The sequence below is a fragment of the Jaculus jaculus genome, chromosome 2 (genome assembly GCF_020740685.1).
Source record: "Jaculus jaculus isolate mJacJac1 chromosome 2, mJacJac1.mat.Y.cur, whole genome shotgun sequence".
Lineage (NCBI taxonomy): Eukaryota > Metazoa > Chordata > Mammalia > Rodentia > Dipodidae > Jaculus > Jaculus jaculus.
In genome coordinates this window covers 156,977,732-156,999,803 of record NC_059103.1, presented here as the reverse complement: position 1 = coordinate 156,999,803, position 22,072 = coordinate 156,977,732, and the positions used below count along the sequence as shown (strand labels likewise).

Genomic DNA, 22,072 nt, shown 5'->3' with positions numbered 1-22,072 from the left:
AAACTGCAAGGAAGAAGAGTCAAGGTGGTAGGTTATAAGACATTCACACTTGCCTGCCATTCTGTCGGTAGGAACCAAAACAAGACAGCAGCTCCTTATCATGATGAGAAAACAAAGTCACACAGTCTAGAGGTACAGCCCTGGAGAAGTCCAGAGACTTGGAACAATAAACGAGAAGGTAATAAAGCAAGCCCAGTACCAAAAGCACTGCTCCAGGACAGGAGGGTAATTGAACATAGCTGGTCTGGAGATTGCAAAGCAGAGGCTGCTGAACGGGTTCTGTGCATTTCCCAACATACACTTTGCTGCTATAAAGGGGATCCTCATCTTGAGAATGTGGCATATGAGCATGTCCCCCCAGAAACTTGCAGTAAATAAACACTACCACTCTGTCTTAGTGCCTATCTTGAGACATAATCTGGACACAGGGAAGTACCACTGAAGCAAAGGCAATGAAAACTCATGTAGGAAACTGTCATGATAAAGGAGTGCACATTTTAAACTGGAGGCTTTATACTAAGCAAGCTAAAGAATTCTGGGAGAATGGGCAGGCAGGCATGAATATGCAGGAGAGATGGTTTTCAGACTGCCAGAATCACTTAATCCTCCAAGTAGAATTACAAGTGGTCCCGGAAATCCAAAAATGCTGTAGTATGCAGATCCATCCAGCCCAGGAATGCCTGAGCAAGTTTCCCCAATGGATTTCTGTTGGGGACTTTTGTGTCCAATGCTAGTTTCCTACTCATAAGGGAAGCAGCTGAGGACTACTCCAACAGGCTTCAATTCTGAACTATCTCACTAGGTACCTGGAGAACAACACAAGAGTAAAGGGAAGACAGGAATCACCCCTCCCTTCATGTTCTACAAGGGGGAGCACAGGCTAAGACAGGGAATGTGTTACTTGGCCTAGACGATGAACTGTCAGCAGGAGCAACCATCTTAGGGAAGACAATACTTTCATTCTTTGGTAAATGTAATATAGCACATATGCAGAATCACAGGGGAATATACAATCACCTCAGCAGATGCATAAAAGGCCAATGACAAATTTCAAACATGATAAAAGTGCCAAAGTAATGTAGGTATAGAGGACCATACTTCAACATAACAAGGCTAAATTCAATAATTCCATAGTCAACATCACAAGAGAAATAAATAAAAGGCACACATACAGAAAAAGGAAGTCAAATTATTCATGCGTGCAGATAATAGGAGTCTATATTTAAAGAACCCAAAGAGTCCCCTGAAGTCTATGAGAAATGACAAATTCAGGATGCACAATCAGCATATTAAAACAAACCAAAACAAAATAACAATAAAAAACATATTTTCCATATATAAATTAAAAAAAATCAGGAATAGCCCCATCAATGACCTTAAAAAAATACATCTAACCCAAGAGCTAATGGGACTCTACAACTATAGATACAATTCTGCTAGAAAAACTATGAAACACTGAAAAGGAAACAGAAAAGAATACCAGGAAATGGAAAGACCTTCCACATTCATGGATCAGCAGAGTTAATATTGGGGAAGTAACCATTACTGGAAGGGATCAACAGGGTCAATGCAATGCCTATTAACATGTTAATGCTTAATTAATACTTGGAGAACTAGACAACTAAGCCTAAAATCCATACACAAACATGAGAGACTCCAAGAAGCGAAAGCAATCTTGAGCAACAAGAACAGTGAAGACATTACCATGTCTGATTTCAAAACATACCAGAGAGCCACACTTATAGATACAGCACGGTATAGGCAGCACACATGTAGCCCAGTGAAACAGAGGAGCCAGAAGTAAACCTATGCATTTTTAGCCACTTGATTCCTGATAAAGGTAATCAAAACACTTCGCACTTTGCCTCTTCAGCAAATGGTGCTGGAGAAATGATATATTGACACGGAGAATATTGCGATTAGATCCCCATCTCTCAGCCTTTACCAAATCCAACTCAAAATGTACCAGATACCTTAATATAAAACCTGAAACTCTGAAAACTTCTAGAGTGAAACACAGAAGAAACACTTCAATATATTGGCACAGGCAACAATTTCCTAAAGAGAACACCAATAACTTGAGATAAAAGCAAGAACTGACAAGTGGATTATGGCAAATCAAAAAAACTCAGCATAGGGTCTAGAGAAATGGCTTAGCACTTAAGGTGCTTGTTTGGATGGCCTAATGACCTGGGTTTGATTCCCTACTATGCACTTAAAATCAGATGCACAGTGGCACATACATCCAGAATTTGTTTGCAGTGGCTGGAGGCCCTGGTGTGCCTGCTCTCTCTCTTTCTGCTTGCAAATAAATAAAAATGTTTTAAAAATATTATTTTTAATAAAAGCTTCTGTATAAGAATACATGAACTCACAGAAGCTAACAATAAACAAGTCTAATCAATAGCTGGCCAAACAAACAGATACTTCTCAAATGAAGAAATATAATGACCACAAACATGACAAATTGCTCAACATCTTTCTTTAACCACTATGAAAATGAAAATGAAACCTGCATTGAAATTTCATCTCATGCTAGTCAGAATGGTTATTATCAAAAGCAAAACAAATCAATACAAAAAAAAAAGTGCTATGTGGATGTGGAGACAGAGGAACCCTTGTGTACTGCTAGTGGTAACATAAACTGGCCCAGTCTCAGTAGAAAACAGTCTCGAGATGTTCCTCCACAAGCAAGAATAGAACTACTCTGGGATCCAGCCATGTCACTCCTGGGTTAAACACGAGAGAAATGAAGTCAATATAAAATAGAAATACCTGTATACCTATAATTTTTTGGCACTAGTCACAACAATCAAAATGGAATCAGCCTTACTGCTTGTCAGGAGAAGAATAAAGTAGTAAGATATATAATGGAATACTATTCAGTTCTAAAGAACAAAATCATGTCATTTTCAGAAAAATGGATGGAACTAGCAGTTACCATATTAAGTGAAATTGGCCACACATAGAAATAAATAAATAAATAAATAAAGGAAGGAAGGGAGGAAGGAAGGAAGGAAGGAAGGAAGGAAGAAAAGAAGGAAGGAAGGAAGGACAATAGATCCCCACTGCAAACAGAATAAATACTATTTTACCAAAGCCTATGGCAAAGCTTCTCCATAGTCTACTGTACAGCTACACCTGACTCATGGAAGGGTTATTTTTCTGTGTCTCAAATGCAACAAACACTCTTTTTTTTTTTTCCTCAAGAACATGCACATACTAGTCCTATGGTGTCAGAATATTTTGTGGCTGGCTTCTATTCATTTTCAGTTTATACTAGGTATACCTCCTGCATGGCAACAATTAAGTCCCTTACTTAATGATGCACACAACTTCCCTTACTCCAGGTTGCATGTTGTAAAGCCCTTTATTTTTTCTCTCATTTTCTGAAGTCTTTTCTTTCATTAGGTTTAGAGTGCAAAACGTGTGTTGCTTTTACACTTTAGTATTACTAATAGCTAGAAAATGCCTAATATATGTAAACAAAAGTATTTGTTCTATCAATAACTTGCAGATAAAGCATAAGGCTGGAGAGATGGCTTGGTGGTGAAGGCGCATGCCTACAAAGTCTAAGGACCCAGATTTGATTCTCTAGGTCCCATGTAAGCCAGATGTGCATGGTGATGCATGTGTCTGGAGTTCATTTGCAGCGGCTACAGGCCCTGGCTTGCCCATTCTCACATGCTCTCCCTATCTCTAATAAAGAAATAAAAATAAATTTAAAAAGAAATTAGAAAACAAATATTAAAAAAGATAAAGCACAAGAAAAATTCAAAAATACATCTCAAACTGTGTAAAAGAAAGTATACTAGCCAAAATCTTAAGAATTCAAAAGATATAATATCCCCCAATCAGTATACCTGACCTAAATTTTTGAGTTCAAGAAGCGGTTTTGAGTTTTAACTGTATTATTCATAAACACATACTAAATTTTAACAGACATGATTTATATAAAAGACAAAAAAATTCCCAATTCTAAAATCAAGTGGTTCTAGTCTGACAATTAATAATCTTGAACAATCAAACCAAATTACAGGTGGGTGGTGGTGCATGCCTTTAAATTCCAGTGCTCGAGAGGCTGAGGCAGGAGGATTGCAGTGAGTTTGGGGCTGGCTTGGAGTTACAAGTTGAGTTCCAGGTCATCCTGGGCTACAGTGAGACCCTGCCTCAAAAAAGACCAGGAAAAAAATTACAACTTGTTGAAACAGTAAAGTTCTGGCAACATCTGTTTTACAACTTTTAAGGACTTACTTATTTAATCCTCTCAAAGTAATGCTATGAATCAGATAACAGCATTTTTCACATTTTACTGGTAAAAAAACTGTTTTTTTTTTTAAAGTGATAGTTCAACATAGCCCACAATTAGTTTGCATAAACAATTTTTAAAATTGGGTTGGAAAGAAAATCAAAATAAAATTATAAAATTTAAGAGAATAACAATGAAAATGGTTATAGCAACTGCTACTGGGCACTGTCAAAAAAAGTACTCAAAAGACAGTAAAAATAGTAATACAGTGTAATAAGATGAAAGGTGGTTGAACCTCTTAAAAATGAAACATTATTAGAGATAAGTTGAGTCACTGGAGCCTGCTGCCAAGGAAATAAAAATAATTCTTGCAGGACCCCCAGCCAGTTCCTGAACGAGCGAGTTACTACAAAACAAAGTCTGCTGCTTAAACATAGTCTGGCATCCTGCTTCATTACATGAGCCCTCCCTCTGGTATATGTTCCAGACATGATGCTATCCAAGAGGAGGTCTTCCCAGAGGCCAAATGAGGTTGAATAATCTTGGAGTTACATAAATCTCTTTTCTTCACACAGAGAAAGGATGTAAAAATGAGTATGATAATAAGCTCTGTGGTGTGTGTACACGCCACATTCCTGATTTTGACATTTTTCTATAGTTAAGGTTTTTACCATGGTAGAGGACAGTACATGGACCCTTCCTATATGTTTCTTTGTAATTTTCTAAATATTTATAATTCTAAATAAAAAGTGATGATAGGCTGGTGAGATGGTTTGCCTACAAAGCCAAAGGACCAAGGTTCGATTCCCAGTACCATGTAAAGCCAGATTCACAAGGTGGCACAAGCGTTTGAAGTTCATTTGCAATGGCCTCCAGAGGGCCCATCCTCTCCCCCTCTCTCTTTCTCTGCCTTTCTCTCTCTCTCAAAATAAACAAATACATAAATATTTTTTGAAAGCGAACAAAAAAATCTAACAAATTTACAAAATCAGTTCTGTCTGGTACCACACTACATGCTGATCTCTTTTATTAATAAATAATAATTACATATTAGAAAAAAATCATTTCAGGCCAGGCATGGCGGTACATGTCTTTAATTCCAGTATAAGAAAGGCAGAGGTAGGAGGTTCACTGTGAGTTTAAGGCCACCCTGAAACTATACTGTGAATTCCAGGTCAGCCTGGGCTAGAGTGAAGCCCTACCTTGAAAAAAAAAAAAAAAGGAAAATAGCTTTTTTTTTTTTAAAAAAAAATCATTTCACACTAAAAATTAAGAGACAAAACATTAAAGCAGACAAGAATATAGTACTCTTAAAATACTGAAAACAGAACTATGGTAGATATTTCTGATTATAAACTCATTTAACCTTCAAAATGACCTTTCTCAGGTAGGTAATTCAGAGCACCACCCTCTTTGTACACAGAGATGCTAATTTTGAGGATTTTCCATTTGTCCAAGATGATTGCTGCTAATAAGCTAAGTGGCTAAACTCAGGCTTGCTTGATGCCTTAATCTATTCCTTTCATTTTAGCTTAAAATTACTAATATTTATAGCAACTAAACTCAAAGGAATCCTGTTTCTCAACACTCGAAAGAATAGCAGCCATTGTGTATACTACCTCTGGTGGGAAGTTATTTGAACTCCTCAGTACTGGCCCACAATCCCTTATCTGGAACCTTTGGGGCCAGGTATATTCTAGAATTCATAATTTTTGGAATTTAGAATAGTAATATGACATATACACTACATACTACACTAGTCCCACCAGCATACACAAGAAGGCTCAATACCCAGCAACTTCCCTCCGCCTCCTCAAAACAAAAAAGGAACAGCATTTTGTACTGACATCTTGAAAGGCCAGGAATTACAGTCCTGGAAAAGACACCAGAACTCAATGCCTATTAAAGAATGAGTACCAGGTAAAGTGGATGCTTACCAACAAAATAGGTTCTAGAAGTCTTTTTAAAACTAAATGGAATGGTGACAGCTGCACTGTCTTGGGAGATTATGATCAGAGGTCAAAGGTTGGGGGAATTAACATAGTATGAAAGATGAAGATAAGCACCTGGTGAAGCTATAAATATACATGCATAACATATATATCAAAGTGAACAAGAAGGAAGTACACAAAATTGAAGACCATGAAGTTAAATGTCAATTACAGCTCTTCTAGTTCATATCTGTGACCTCTCTGTGCTTAAGTTCTTTCACAGAGAAAAGGGGGAAATACTAGTACCTGTTTCACAGAGTTATTGTGAGATTTAAATGGGTTAATGGATATACAGTGCTTAGAACATGAATAGCTCCTAGAATCATGAATGTTAGAAATGTTAGCTCCTAGAATCATGACTATGCAGATTGTGCCAGGTTCTCTCATTATGATGATTACAAACACCATGGAAAAAGCCAGCACTCAGGAAGCAGAGGTAGGAGGATTGCCATGAGTTCGAGGCCACCCTGAGACTCCATAGTGAATTCCAAGTCAGCCTGGGCTAGAGTAAGACCCTACCTTAAAAAAACCAAAAAAAAAAAAAAAAAAAAGGAAATTATTTATGACAGAACCTCATTTCTAGTTCCCCGCATGTGTTTTATTTTCACCTTGAAATTTCAGGTGAGAAGAGGTAGGAGCATCACCGTAAGTCCTAGGCTCACCATAAACTCAAGGACACCATGAGCTATATACAGAGTGGGTTCCAGGTCAGCCTGGCCTAGAGTGAGATTCCTGCCCACCCCAAAAACAAACATTTCCAATGGAGTCTCTGGAGTATTTAACAAGCTATGAAATATAAATATGAGATTTTCCAATGAGAACCTTAGTTCATTTCTTCTTTTTCATAAATATCTGAATATGCCCAAAACTAAAACGTTCATTAAAAAAAAAAAAAAATCAATGGATACTTTCACTAATCTACTCAACCATTCCAGAATAAGAACACTCAAGTTTCAAGTACTTTCAATGGTCTCTATGAAATGAGTATCCTTCATTTTCATCTTATTCTCTTCATGAATCAAAACTAGACAGGGGCTGGAGAGATGGCTTAGCCATTACGGTGCTTGCATACAAAGTCTCAAGACTCACAATCGACTCTGCAGGTCCCACGTAAGCCAGACACACAAGGTGACATTAAGTGCGGAAGGTCACACATGTGCAAAAGATGGTGCAAGCCAGGTGTGGTGACACACGCCTTTAATCCCAGCACTTGGGAGGCAGAGGTAGGAGAATCACCACCCTGAGACTACATAGTGAATTCCAGGTCAGGCTGAGCTAAAGTGAAACCCTACCTTGAAAAAAAAGAAGATGGTGTCTGGAGTTCGATTACAGTGGCTGGAGGCCCTGGTGTGCCAATTCTCTCCCTGCCCCTCACTCTCTTCCTCTCATTAAAAAAAAAAAAAAAAAAAAAAAAACAAAAAAAAAACTAGACAATGGTTAGATATCAATCTAATTATTGCAAGATATAATGGAACTGGCCAAACAAACTCATTGATTTGGTTATATAAGTGGAAACAAGTTTTGATTCTTTTGTTGTTTTATTTTTACAACCTCTTTGGAAAGTTTATAAGAAAATAACTCTGTTTAAAATGTAAATTTTAGGTGCTAGGAAGATGGCTCAGTGGATAAAGCTCTCATGCAATAAGCATGAATACCTGAATTCAAATCCACAGAACCTGCATAAAGCCAGGCACAGTGGAGCAAGTATCTGTAATCCCAGTCCATGCCTATGATGAGATGAGAAGCAGTGACAGGAGAATCCCATAAAGCTTGAGAGTGAGTTAGCCTGGCAAACACAGCAATAAACAAGATATTCTACCTCAAGCAAGGTCATAGGTAAGGAACATTGGACTTTCCACACACTGACATGGCACACATGACTGGACTCATACACACAGAAACATGCACACATGAGCACATGCACATGCAAGTGTACAAACACACACACACACACACACACACACACACACACAATGTATATTTGTATTTGGAGAGATGGTTCAACAGTTAAGGTGCTTTCCTACAAAGCCTAAAGACTGGAGTTTGATTTCCCCCACATAAAGCCAGATGCACAAAATTAGCATATACATCTGGAGTTCAATTAGAGGGGCTAGAAGCCCTGGTGTGACCATTCTTTCTCACTCTGCCAGGCATGGTGGTGCTTGTCTTTAACCCCAGCACTTGGGAGACAGAGGTGGGAGGATTGCTGTGAGTTGGAGGCTAGCCTCAGACTATATAGTGAATTCCAGGTCAGTCCGGGCTAGAGCAAGACCCTACCTTGAAAACGCTCCCTCAAAAAAGTAAATTTTAAAAGGTGATTTTAACTATTTAAAAAATAATTAATTTGACAAATTAAAATGTTTAGCTTTTAGGCTAGAAAACATTGGATTTACATCTTACTCTGAACAATTCAAGTACTCAGAAAAATCACTTTTTGTTTTAAAAAAGTTATTACACTTTCTATAGCTATTTCCTTGGTGGTATTTTAATATTTTATTTATTTATGGGGGGGGGGAGATAGAGAGAGAGAATGGGAACACTACACTAGGATCTCTTGCCACTGAAAACTCCAGATGCATGTACTACTTTGTACACCTGGCTTTATGTGGGTACTAGGGAACCAAAACTGGGTCCTTTGGCTTTACAGGCAAACACCTTAACTGCTAAGCCATCTCTCCAACCTGCTTGATGGTATTTTAAAAACTACACATTTTAATTTCAATTTTCAGGTTAGCCCACAAAGAAGCTGAGTACTCAGAATATTTTTGTTTGGGCTACCTACAAGATGTTTTTACTAGCTTGTACTATGATGTCATGATATTGTTCTATAATGAAGCAGAAATACCTGAGTTCTCTGAAACTCACTGTTGTATTTACTCTCTTAGAATATGGAGGATTTGGGGCTGGAAAGATGGATCAGCACTTAAAGGTACTTACTTGCAAAGTCTGAAGGCCTGGGTTTAATTCCTCAGTATCTATATAAAGCCAGATGCACAAAGTAGTGCATGTGTCTGGAATCTGTTTCTGTGGCCCTAGGCTCTGACATGCGCACTATCATTCTCTCTCTCACTCTGCTTACAAATAAATAAAATTAAAGAATATGTAATACTCTATGATATTCACATTATGGTATATTTTCAGGTATGTCCAAAAACTATTGTAGAGTAATTCTTATTTTGAGGAAATATGAAAATCTCTGATACCTGTCAAGACGAAGTGCATTTTCTCCCAAGGTAGATACTAAGAAGGAAAAAGGTAAGATGGCATCTTAGGAACCACACCAAAGCAGCCTAGGGGAGAAAAAGCCAAAGAATACCCAGCAAAATACACACTTTTACTAAAAAGTGAGGTGTATAATAAATTAAAATGGCAGCAGAGAGGGAGGGGAGATCCAGAGAATCCAGAGCCCATACAGGAGGCCTAAGCAGCTCTGGCAGCAGCAGCTCCAGCTCTGATGTTGGCAGCACCAGCTCTGGCAGCAGCAACAGCGGCTCTAGCAGCAGCAGATCCAGTAGCAGCAACAGCAGCTCCAGCTCCAGCAGCAGCAGCAGCAGCTACAGCAGCAGCAGGGGCTCCAGCAATGGTGGTGCCAGGTCTGAGGGGGCCCAGCTGCCAGGCTTGGCTTGCCCCATAGGAAAAGCCAGTGCCCAGCTCCAGAAAACAGAACAGTGGTCCAGCGATCCAGCCAGACTACTTGAACCCACAGGACACCAAAGAGGGATGCAAGCAGAGTGCAGCACAACTGAGGCCAAAATCATCCAAAAAGGTAACTGGGATTGCACCAGGGAAGGGTCTCACTTGGTCACAACCTGACTTGGAACCCTCAGCAGACCAGAAACCTTAACCTCTTTGTTGATAGAGGATCTGGTCGTTATAATAACTACCCTTGCATAAATACTCGGTGCTGTTTTGCACTGAATATGTACATTGCTTAGTTAAATTTTGGAATCTATCTGTATTTTGTTCCACTCAGCCTACTTGAATACTCCCATAGCAGGCAAAGCCAACCCCTAGAAACACCTGTGTAGATACTCTGAGAGGCTTAAGGGCCACACCTAACACCTTAAGCTCCTAACCTGAAGATATATAACATCAGATCGATTGATACAGCTAAGAATACCAAGCTAACTAGAAAATCCAAGCATTAACTTAATCCAAGATGCAAAAATATATATTAAATATAATATATATGTTATATACATATAAATATAATATATATATATAAATATATACTAAAAATATATTAAAACACAAGAAACACTAAAAATCAAGACAATATAAATCCACCAAAAAGTATTAATGCATCAAAAATGACCACCAGTGAGAATGAGTTAGAGGAAATGCCTGAGAAAGATTTCAAAAAATGATTGTAAATATGTTCAAAGAAGTCAAAGAACAAATCAAAGGAATCAAAGATGACACAGGACACCAATTTAATTAAATACAGAAGTCAATACAAGACATAAATAAGGAAATAGAAATAATAAACAAAAACCAGTCAGAATTACTAGCAATGAAGAAAACAGTTAATGAAATAAAAAACTCTGTAGAAAATCTCACCAGTAGAATGGATGAAGAATATCTAAGCTAGAAGACCAGGTGGCAGATCTAATACAGGCCAACAAAGAGAAAGACAAACTAACAAAAAAGTAGGAATGGGAATTTCAATTCAGGACACTATGAAAAGATCAAACATAAGAATTCAGGGCATAGTAGAAGGAGAAGAATTTCACTCCAAAGGCATACTAGGCATCTTCAACAAAATCATACAAGAAAACTTCCCCCAAATTGGGAAAGAGGTGCCAATGCAGATACAGGAAGCCTTTAGAACACCAGCCAGACAAAGCTTGGAAAGAACCTCTCCTCACTGTATCATAATCAAAACTACCAAACACACGATCCAAAGAAAAAATATTGAAAGTAGTCACAGCGAAAAATCAAATTACCTACAAAGGCAAGCCCATCAGGATTACAGCAGATTACTCAACACAAACTTTAAAAGCCAGAAGGGCTTGGAGTGATGTATTCCAAGTTCTGAAAGATAACAACTATCAACCAAGGTTACTTTATCCTGCAAAGCTATCCATTCAAATGGAGAAATAAGGACATTCCATGACAAAAGAAGGCTAATGGAGTATTTGAAGACAAAACCAGCTCTACAGAAAATATGTGAAAGAATCCTCCATGCCAAAGAGAAGGAAAAGCACACATATAAGGAACCTGTAAACAACAAACAATACTCAAATACTAGTTAACACAAGAGAGCAAAGGTAGAACTGGAACCACAATTTAAAAAAAAGGCAAACATAAATACACACCTTTCAATAATATCTCTTAATATCAGTGGTCTCAATACCCCAACGAAAAGACATAGGTTTGCAGACTGGGTTAAAAAGCAGGATCCTACAATTTGTTGTCTCCAAGAAACTCACCTTTCTACAGAGGATGGTCATTATCTTAGGGTAAAAGGTTGGAAAATGGTGTTTCAAGCAAAACAGCCTAGAAAACAAGCAGAGGTTGCTATCCTAATATCTGACAAGGTAGACTTCAGTCCAACATTAGTCAAGAAAGATAAGGAAGGCCACTTTATATTGATTAAGGGAACACTCCAACAGGAGGACATTACAATCCTAAACATATATGCACCTAACATGGGGGCTCCCAAATTCATCAAACAAATGCTATTAGAACTAAGGTCACAGATAACACCAAACACAATGGTAGTGGGTGACTTCAACACCACACTCATCAATTGACAGGTCATCCCGGGAAAAAAAAAAACAGAGAGGCATCTGGACTAAATGAGGTCATAGAAGGAATGGACCTAACAGATATATACAGGACATTTCATCCAAATGCTGCAGAATATACATTCTCAGCAGCACATGGAACATTCTCTAAAATAGACCATATATTAGGACACAAAACAAATCTTAACAAGTACAGGAAAATCGAAATAATTCTTTGCATTCTATCTGACCACAATGGAATCAAACTACAAATCAATAGCAAGAAAAGCTATAGATAATACACAAAACCATGGAAACTTTAAACAGTACACTACTAAATGATGAATGGGTCAAGGAAGAAATCAAGAAGCAAATCAAAAAATCCATACAGTCAAAGAATAATGAGAACACAACATACCAAAACTTTTGGGACACAAAGAAGGCAGTCTGAAGAGGGAAATTTAGGTTTAGAGGTAAGTAGGTTTAACTGCCTATATTAAGAAATTAGAAGGGTTGCAAGTAAATGACCCAATGTTTCACCTTAAAGCCTTGGAAAAAGAATAAGACAAACTGAAAATCAGCACAAAGGAAGAAAAAATAAAGATTAGGGCAGAAATTAATGAAATAGAAACAAAAAAATTGAAAGAATCAAGAATCAAAGCATTGGTTCTTTGAAAGGATAAACAAGAATAAACCCTTGGCAAATCTGATCAGAAGAGAGAGAGAAGAGACACAAATTAATAAAATTAGAGATTAAAGTAACAACATCACAACAGATACCAGAGAAATTAAAAATATCATTGGGACATACTATAAAAACATATACTCCACTAGGTATGAAAATCTGAAAGAATAGATGATTTCCTTGATTTACAGGACCTGCCTAAATTAAATCAAGATGACATTAATAACTTAAATAAACCTATAACAAGAATGGAGATCTGAGCAGTTATCAAAAATCTCACAAATAAAAAAGGTCCAGGCCCCAGATAGATTCACTGCTGAATTTTACTAGACCTTCAAGTAAGAGCTAACACCACTGCTTCTTAAGCTTTTCCACGAAATAGAAAAAGAAGGAATTCTACCAAACTCCTTCTACAAAGCCATCATCACCCTGATACCAAAACCAGGCAAAGATAGAACAAAAAAGAAAATTACAGACCAATCTCCCTCATGAACATAGATGCAAAAATTTTCAACAAAATATTGGCAAACAGAATACAGGAATATATCAGAAAGGTCATTCACCCAGACGAAGTAGGCTTTATACCAGAGAAGCAGGGATGGTTCAACATATGCAAGTCAATAAATGTAATACATTATATAAATGGACTGAAGGACAAAAATCATATGATCATCTCATTAGACACAGAAAAAGCATTTGACAAAGTCCAACATTCCTTCATGATAAAAGTCCTACAGAGACTAGGAATAGGAGGATCATATCTCAATATAATAAAGGCTATTTATGACAAGCCTACAGCCAACAAATTACTAAATGGGGAGAAACTGGAAGCTTTTCCACTAAAATCAGGAACAAGACAAGGGTGTCCACTGTCCCCACTTTTATTTAATATTGTATTGAAACTCTTAGCCATAGCAATAAGGCAAGAGACACACATAAAAGGGGTACAAATTAGAAAAGAAGAGATCAACTTATCATTATTTGTAGATGACATGACTCTACCAGCAAACTGTTAGAGCTGATTAACACCTACAGCCACGTAGTAGGATACAAAATGAATACACAGAAATCAGTAGCATTCCTATATGCTAACAACAAACACACAGAGAATGAAATCAGAGAAACACTCCCATTCACAACTGCATCAAAGAAAATAAAGTACCTTGCAATAAACCTAACCAAGGAAGGAAAGGATCTCTACAATGAAAACTATAACACTCAAGCGAGAAATTGCAAAGGACACTAGGAAATGGAAAAACATCCCTTGTTCCTGGATCGGAAGAATCAATATTGTGAAAATGGCAATCTTGCCAAAAGCAATCTATACATTTAATGCAATCCCCATCAAAATTCCAACAGCATTCTTCAAGGAAATAGAGAAAACAATCCAAAAATTCATTTGGAATCACAAAAAACCTCGAATATATAAAATAATACTGAGCAACAAAAATGAGGCTGGTGGTATCACCATACATGATTTTAACCTATACTGCAGAGCCATAGTAACAAAAACAGCATGGTACTGGCACAAAAGCAGACATGTAGATCAATGGAACAGAATAGAGGACCCAGATATAAGTCCAGGTAGCTATGTCCACCTTATATTTGATAAAAATGCCAAAAATACTCATTGGAGAAAAGACAGCCTCTTCAGCAAATGGTGCTGGGAAAACTGTATATTTATCCATAGAAAGATGAAAATAGGTTCTTCTCTCTCTCCACGCACAATAATTAAGTCCAAATGGATTACAGACCTTAACATCAGACCTGAAACTCTGAAACTGCTAGCGGAAAAGCAGGGGAAACCCTTCAACATATTGGTCTTGGCAAAGACTTTTTGAATATAACCTCAATGGCTCAGGCAATAAAGCCACATATTGACTGCTGGGACCTCATGAAATTACAAAGATTTTGTACAGCAAAGGACATTGTGAATAAAGCAAAGAAGCAACCTACAGAATGGTAAACAATCTTTGCCAGCTATACATCTGAGAGAGGATTAATATCTAGGATATACAAAGAACTCAAAAAGTTAAATAATAAGAAATCAAACAACCCATAAAAATGGGCTATGGAACTAAATAGAGAGTTCTCAAAAGAAGAAATACGAATGGCGTATAAACATCTAAAAAAAATGTTCTACATCACTAGTCATCAGGGAAATCCAGATTAAAACTACGTTGAGATTCCATCTCACTCCTATCAGATTGGCTACCATCATGAAAACAAATGACCATAAATGCTGGTGAAGATGTGGAAAAAGAGGAACCCATCCACACTGCTGGTGGGAATGCAATCTGGTCCAGACATTGTGGAAATCAGTGTGGAGGTTCCTAAGACAGCTAAAAATTGATCTACCATATGACCCAGCGATAGCCCTCCTAGGCATATATCCTAAGAACTCATCTCATTTCCTTAGAAGTACGTGATCTACCATCTTTATTGCTGCTCAATTTATAACAGCTGGAAAATGGAACCAGCCTAGATGTCACTCAACTGATGAATGGATAATGGAGATGTGGCACATTTATACAATGGAGTTCCACTCAGCAGTAAAGAAAAATGAAGTTATGAAATTTTCAAGTAAATGGATGGATCTGGAAAGGATTATACTAAGTGAGGTAACCCTGGCCCAGAAAGCCAAGTGTCACATGTTCTCTCTCATATGTGGATCCTAGCTACAGATGACTGGGCTTTTGCGTAAGAAGGAAAAAACTCAGTAGCAGAGGCCAGTAAGCTAGAAAAGAGATATAAAGGGAAGAGAAAGGAAGGGAGGGGGGTACTTAATAGGATGTTATTGTACATATGTAAGTAGAAGAATAGGTTAATGGGGGTGAAAAGGCCCAAAATGAGGTCTGGGGAAGAGATTGAGTAAAGGAAATGTGGAGGGACTGCTAATCAAAATCTAAGAGGATATCAATAAAACATATGTAATCCTACTTTTTTTGCACAGTGGAACACTCAGCAGCTGTAGATTGTTGGTAGAAAATTTTCAGTGCCAGGGATGGGATATCTTCCAGTGAGTTGTTGGCCAGGGAGATCCCTGATGCCCTCAAAACATTATAGGCCATTGCCAAGGCCCTTGGTTTCCCACCAGGAATAGATGGTAAGACCCTATTGCTGAAGACTCCATAAGCTGAGAAATCTTTCTGGATCTGAGCTGATAACCTCCTCCATGTAGACCAGCTGACAGAAAGCTGGAAGAAGCCATTCTGCATGCAGTTCAATGGGAGAAAAAGAAATCATCAGTAAAGATACTCAACAGTGGACACTGCAAGCCTTATAATTGGCCAGCCAGGCCAAATGAGCCAACAGGTGCAATAGTGGCATGTCTGTTATGGGGGAAACTACCTGCCCTCTAACTGGACTGGAGGTCCACTCCATGGGAAGGGAATACATCCCTGATTCTGAAAACTTAAAACAGGGGTCGTCATGAGCCCTAGGGGTGTAATGTCTGCTGTTGTCTGGCCAAATGTATATACTATGCTTATCAAACTGCCCAGTAAGCACTTCTGTTAATGTTCACACCCTTATGTTATTGCTATTCTCACTTTTGGTTGAGAATCTTCTCTTTTCAGATAGCAGTAACCTTGGGACAACTCAGAAGGTATCATGGTGATGGAAAGAAATGATTGCAGTGCTCAGTACTGCAAAATCTGTATCACACCTTCCAAGGCTCAGGGTCCAATGCAGAAGAGGTGGCAGAAAGAATGTAAGAGCCAAAGGAAGGGCAAGACTCCATACAACATGCTCCCTCCAGACACAAAATGGTTTCACAGTGCTTGACACTACGTGCATAAGAGCATCATAAGAAGAAGAAAAGATCAAGATATCAAAAGTAAAGGAGAAACTGATTGTGATGGGGAGGGGATATGATGGAGAGTGGAGTTTTCATAAGTGGGGGGTGGGAGGGTATCACCATGGGATATTTTTTCTAATCATGGAAGTTGTTAATAATTTTTTTTTAAATGTCAGAAATATTAGCAGCTCTTGAAGTTGTTCATACATGATATATGAATGTCATTTCTATGTAAGGTTACTGAAATCTACCCTTTTTTTCCTTAGGGAAATAGCAATGGTGAAATATAAATTGGGAAAAAGGATATTTAAGTGTGAAAACTATCATTATGCCTATGCCTAGTCATCTGAAATTTGAGTGTGAAAATTGAAATAAAAGAAGTACATGCTGGAAAAAAAAAAAAGAATTTGCATGCAGGCTAGAGAGATGGCTTAGTGGTTAAGGTGCTTGCCTGCAAAGTTTAAGGACACAGGTTCAATTTTCCAGTACCCACGTAGGCCAGATGCACATTGTAGCACATGCATCTGAAGGTCATTTGCAGTGGCTAGGGGCCCTAGTGTACCCATTTTCTCTCTGTGTGTGTGTCTGCCTCTCTCTCAAAATAAATAAATATGTTTAGAATAGAATTTGCATGTAAAAGATAGGTGAAAGGAACCATATATTATTGACTTTTACTAACAAATCAACGAATTCACTAAAGTTCTCTCAAAAATATATTATGAGCCAGGCGTGGTTGTGCACACCTTTAATCCCAGCACTTGGGAGGCAGAGGTAGGAGGATTGCTGTGAGTTTGAGGCTACCCTGAGACTCCATAGTGAATTCCAGGTCAGCCTGGGCTAGAGTGAGACCCTACCTTGAAAATTCAAATACATATATATGTGTGTGTGTGTGTGTGTGTGTGTGTGTGTATGTGCGCGTGTGTGTTTTAGCTAGTATCTTACAGCATAAAGACAAGAATCTAGCTATTATATTAGCACATGTTTAAAAAATATGCTGATTTCTAAACTAGCATATTTTTGGAATACCTTCCTAAGCAATCAAACAAAATTTAATTTAGGGCTGGAGAGATGGCTTGGCATTTAAGATGCTTGTCTGAGATGTCTAAGGACCCAAGTTCAGTTTCCTAGTATCCACATAAGCCAGATACACATGGTAGTACATAGGTCTGGAGTTCATTTGCAGTGTCTAGAGGCACTGGTGTGCCCATTCTCTCTGTCTCTCTGTGCTCTTTCTCACATAAATAAATAAAAATAAAGCCAGTGTGGTGGTGCACACCTTTAATCCCAGCACTTGGGAGACAGAGGTAGGAGGATTGCCTTGAGCTCAAGGCCACTGTGAGACTACATAGTGAATTTCAGGTCAGCCTGGGCTAGGGCAAAACCCTACCTCAACCCCTCCCCCCAAAATAAATAAAAATAAAATAATTTAAAATTTTAATTCAGAGAAAAAGTTCAAGCACTGTTATTTTATAATTACACAATGATAAATAATAAATACAATTCCAAAATAAATAATAAAGGAAAGAGGCAAATCTACACGTACATATGTAATTATGTGTGTAAGTTAAGTTTCATTCAAACAAAAACTGTCATGAAGAGCCAACATTACCCGTGTTGGCAGCAGGCTCAGATGGGAGTGGTTTTGGAGCTGGTGTATTTTTGGATCTGGCAGCAACCTGAGATGGGGATGAAGATGTGTTGTCTCCATTAACTACATTTGAACAGCATGCATTTGGGACAACTGTGTCTGTTGGTACATGATAATCTATTCCATTAGTACCTTCAACAGCCAACCTTTAAAGAGAGAGAGAGGAAAAAAAAAGAGAAAAAAATCTTTCTTCAATGAGTTAAATACAATTAAACAATATGCATCTGTATTTTTATAAGGAAACTTCACAGTTTGAAAAATCTAGTGAAGTAGCTGATGAGTCATATGAAGAAAGACATGTACTAAATTTATTGAATCCAAGTGGACACTGCATCAGTTCTCTGGGTTTGCATGCATCAGGGTGGACAATGCATTAGTTCTGGGGTTTCCATGTATTGGAGTGTATCCTGTTTCAGTTCTGGGGGTTTCCATGCATGAGAGTGGACACTGCATCAGTTCTGGGGTTTCCATGCATCAGAGTGTAGATTACTGAACTACTGTCTGGCACAAGACATGCCCTGAGTAAGTATCTTTCTATCTATCTCTCTTTTGTCAATTATAGAGATGTGTTGAGGAAGTTTGGACTGATCTGAAAACAGCTTACAAACAATTCAGATGCATCACTCCACAGTCAACTGGCTGCATCAGTGATCCATCCATAAGTCTAAGACAATCCTCATTTACTCCTGGTACAGTAGTACTAACTTTAAGTCAAGATGTGGTAACATGTAATAAACAATATTTTATTTTATTTATTTATTTTTAAGACTACATGACTCAAGCTGGCCTCAAATTTATATCTGCTTTCCAAGTACTGGCATTACAGGCATAGTCACCACTCCCAGCATAATACTGAGTTTCAGAATGGTAGTAATTCAGGCCCTTTTACAAATCTAGAATTGTATTTTATAGAATATAAAGATGTATACATAGTATAGTGTAGAAGATTTTAATCAGTTAATTGTTATACTATTTCAGCCATTAATTTTCGTAATGTGAATTATAATCTGGATTTTTCTGGAGTTTTTAAAGTATTTTTTATTCATTTATTTGCAATGAGAGAGAAAGGGAGAGAGAGAATTAGGGAGAGGAAATGGGTATGTCAGGGCCTATTGTCCCTGCAAAGAAACTCCAACCATATGCACCTTTTGTGCATCTAGCTTCATGTAGGTACTGGGGAATTGAACCCAGACTGTCAGGCTTTGCTAGCAAGTGCTTTTAAGTGCTGAGCCACTCTCCATGCCCTGGATGTGTTTATTTAAGGTAAATATACACTCTGAAGGCACTCATCTGTTATGTGCCTACTTTTTCTTTTTTTAAATAGTCCTGTGAATAAAACACAAAGCCTTATGCCTACTAGGCAAATGCTCTATCACTGACTTTCATTCCCAGACATTTTAAAAAATTTATATTGCAGCAGGGTTTCACTAAGTTTCCAAGGCTACTTCAAACTGGCTATCCCACTGCCTCTGCCTCCCCAGTAGCTACACTGCAAGAGTCGTCTAGCTTCCACTGTGCCTGGCTTGTTTAAGTACTTTGATGAGAATCATTTAATGGCAACTTAAGAACAATGCTGCTAGTAACTTCGCAGAGTAATAAAGGTCATACTTTATTCTAGACTGGCATGTTTTTCAAACTACCATGTCAACTTTATATGCTTCAAACAGAGAGCTTATCTTAATTATCACAAAATGTGAATGGCAAGGAATTTATAAAGTTAACAAGATGATTTTTGTAGGAAGACCATAATCAGCAGAGCATTTACCTGGTTGTCATCTATATAGAGAGCCAAGTCAGACAGCAATAAGATTTTTCCATAGTGTCAGTATCTGACTTTATTTACCAATAAACTATAAATATAGATTTTATGACATTTTCAATAAAAGGAGCCAGTCATAAAATTCACATATTATAGACTGGAGAGATGGCTCAGCAGTTAAAGGTACTTGCCTTCCTGCCTGGGTTTGATTCTCCAGTACCCACTCAAAGCCAGACACACAAAGAGGCATATGTATCTGGAGTTCATTTGCAGAGGCAGGAAGCCCCAACTTGCCTATTTTCATTCTCTCTAGCTCTCTCCTTGCACGTAAATAAAAATATTCTAAAACTTCACACATTGTATTAATCTGTTTATATGAAATGGCCAGTGATTTTTATTTTGCATATCTGAAAAAAATGCAGTAATTTAAAAACAATTTTCACAAATATTCAAAAAATTAACATGTTTTTACGTAAGCTTTTAAATTTTGTGTCAAGTTCTAATCAAAGGCTAAAATTTAAATGTTATATCTGAGACCAGGAATGATTGGTCATGCCTATAATCCCAGCACTAAAAAGCTGAGGTAGGGAGATCATAAGTTTGGGACTAACCAAAACTACACAGTAAGACCTTGTCTCAAACATCAATAAAATAAAATAATTAGAAATGCTTCCTTCTTACTTGAGAAACATCACATTTTGCTGCTATAAATAGTAAGATAAAATATGCTACCTGGTGGTTGTCCTTGCTGCAGAGTCTCCATTTTCATGTAAGGCATCACCATTTTGCTGTATTTCTACTGAACCAGAAAAAAGAAAACTAGATTTTTATATACTTTTTGTTAGTTCATTTTTCCCTTTAAAATTTAAAAACATATAAACTTGGCTTACTAGTGGGAGATGAGCTGTGGTTTGCTACATTTTCTTGTTCAATCACCAACCCATCAAGTATTATTGTCAATTCACCAGTTTGCACTATGCCACTCTTGGTTTCCAAGGAAAGTTTTAATTGTTCTTTCACTTTTAGTACTAGAAATAAAAATATCATAAGGAACACTTGCCACATGTAAAGATGTGCTTTAGAAATACATTTCAATAACTCAATTCACTACTTGATGGTTATTTAATTTTTTTTTGCTTTTTTAATTTGCTTTTTTGTTTTTCCAGGTAGGGTTTTGCTCTAGCCCAGGCTGACCTGGTTTGCATTTTTATCTGCAGACTATACAGTACAACCAGATTAGCTCCTTTCGCAGACAGTTCATTAACTCTCTTACTAAACTCCACACTTTCAGTACCGTCTTTAATTGCTTCTGTGCACAGCATCAACTTCAGAGAACATATATATTAAATGCATAATCACAAAACCAGAATATACTTTTCAGCAGAAGCCCCACAGATGACACTTGTGGCTGAGGCACAGACAGGAAAATCCTGGAGCAAGCTGGATAGCTAGACTAGCAGCCTAGGTGAGCTCTGGCCTCAAGTGAAATTCCATGCCTCAAGAAAATAAAGACAGTAACCAAAGAATACATACACCATCAACTTCTGACACACACACACACACACACACACACACACACAGAGAGAGAGGGGGGGGGCGCGCGAGAGAGAGAGCGGGAGGGAGAGAGAGAGAGAAATGAGAGGTAATATAAGTGACAAAATAAAATATAAACAACCACAAAGCATGACTTTATCTAATTATCTATACCTATAAACTGTACTGACCAACATTCTATTTCATCTGGACATCCTCCTCTATTGTCTAGAATCTGGAGGTATAGAGCTCTTAGACTGCTAAAGAATAACCTGACAGATATCTTACATCTTTCAGTAAATTCCTTGTTTTCTCTACCTGTAGCTGTTTATTTCCATCCTCAAAATAGCAGATGTGTCTGGCATACAATTTTATACGTATAATCTTTTCATAGCAGTTTAAAAATATTTTTCCCACTACCTTCTCCTCTTACCAATTGCTATTTTACTAAACAATCTTTATAGAAGGCTTGTTTCTCACTGTGGCTGCTTTTAAAATCTGTTTAAGTGTTATGCATTCCAATATGGTATGACCAAACCCAGCTTTGTTTCTGCTATCTTCTGGGGATCAATGGATTCATGATTTACATTTGTGTTCAGAAAATATGCCGTCACTACCTACTAAAGTATCTCTTCTACCTTTGCCTCTATTTTAGGAATCAGTAGATACAGAATTCGTA

The 22,072-nt window shown here is 37.7% G+C and overlaps 1 protein-coding gene across 5 annotated transcripts in view; it reads right to left on the bottom strand.

The window, feature by feature from the left end:
- Wwp1 (WW domain containing E3 ubiquitin protein ligase 1) overlaps window positions 1–22,072 on the bottom strand; it is a 139,288-nt gene that overhangs the window by 64,110 nt on the left and 53,106 nt on the right. For 4 of the 5 annotated variants that reach the window (XM_045143224.1, XM_045143223.1, XM_045143227.1 and 1 more), the window contains 3 exons: window positions 20,751–20,888; window positions 20,593–20,659; window positions 18,063–18,247 (listed from right to left, as the gene is read on the bottom strand). In XM_045143224.1, coding sequence (XP_044999159.1) covers window positions 18,063–18,247; window positions 20,593–20,659; window positions 20,751–20,888 — 390 coding nt within the window. The remainder of the gene's footprint in view (window positions 1–18,062; window positions 18,248–20,592; window positions 20,660–20,750; window positions 20,889–22,072) is intronic. The other variant, XM_045143226.1, reaches the window with a different exon arrangement.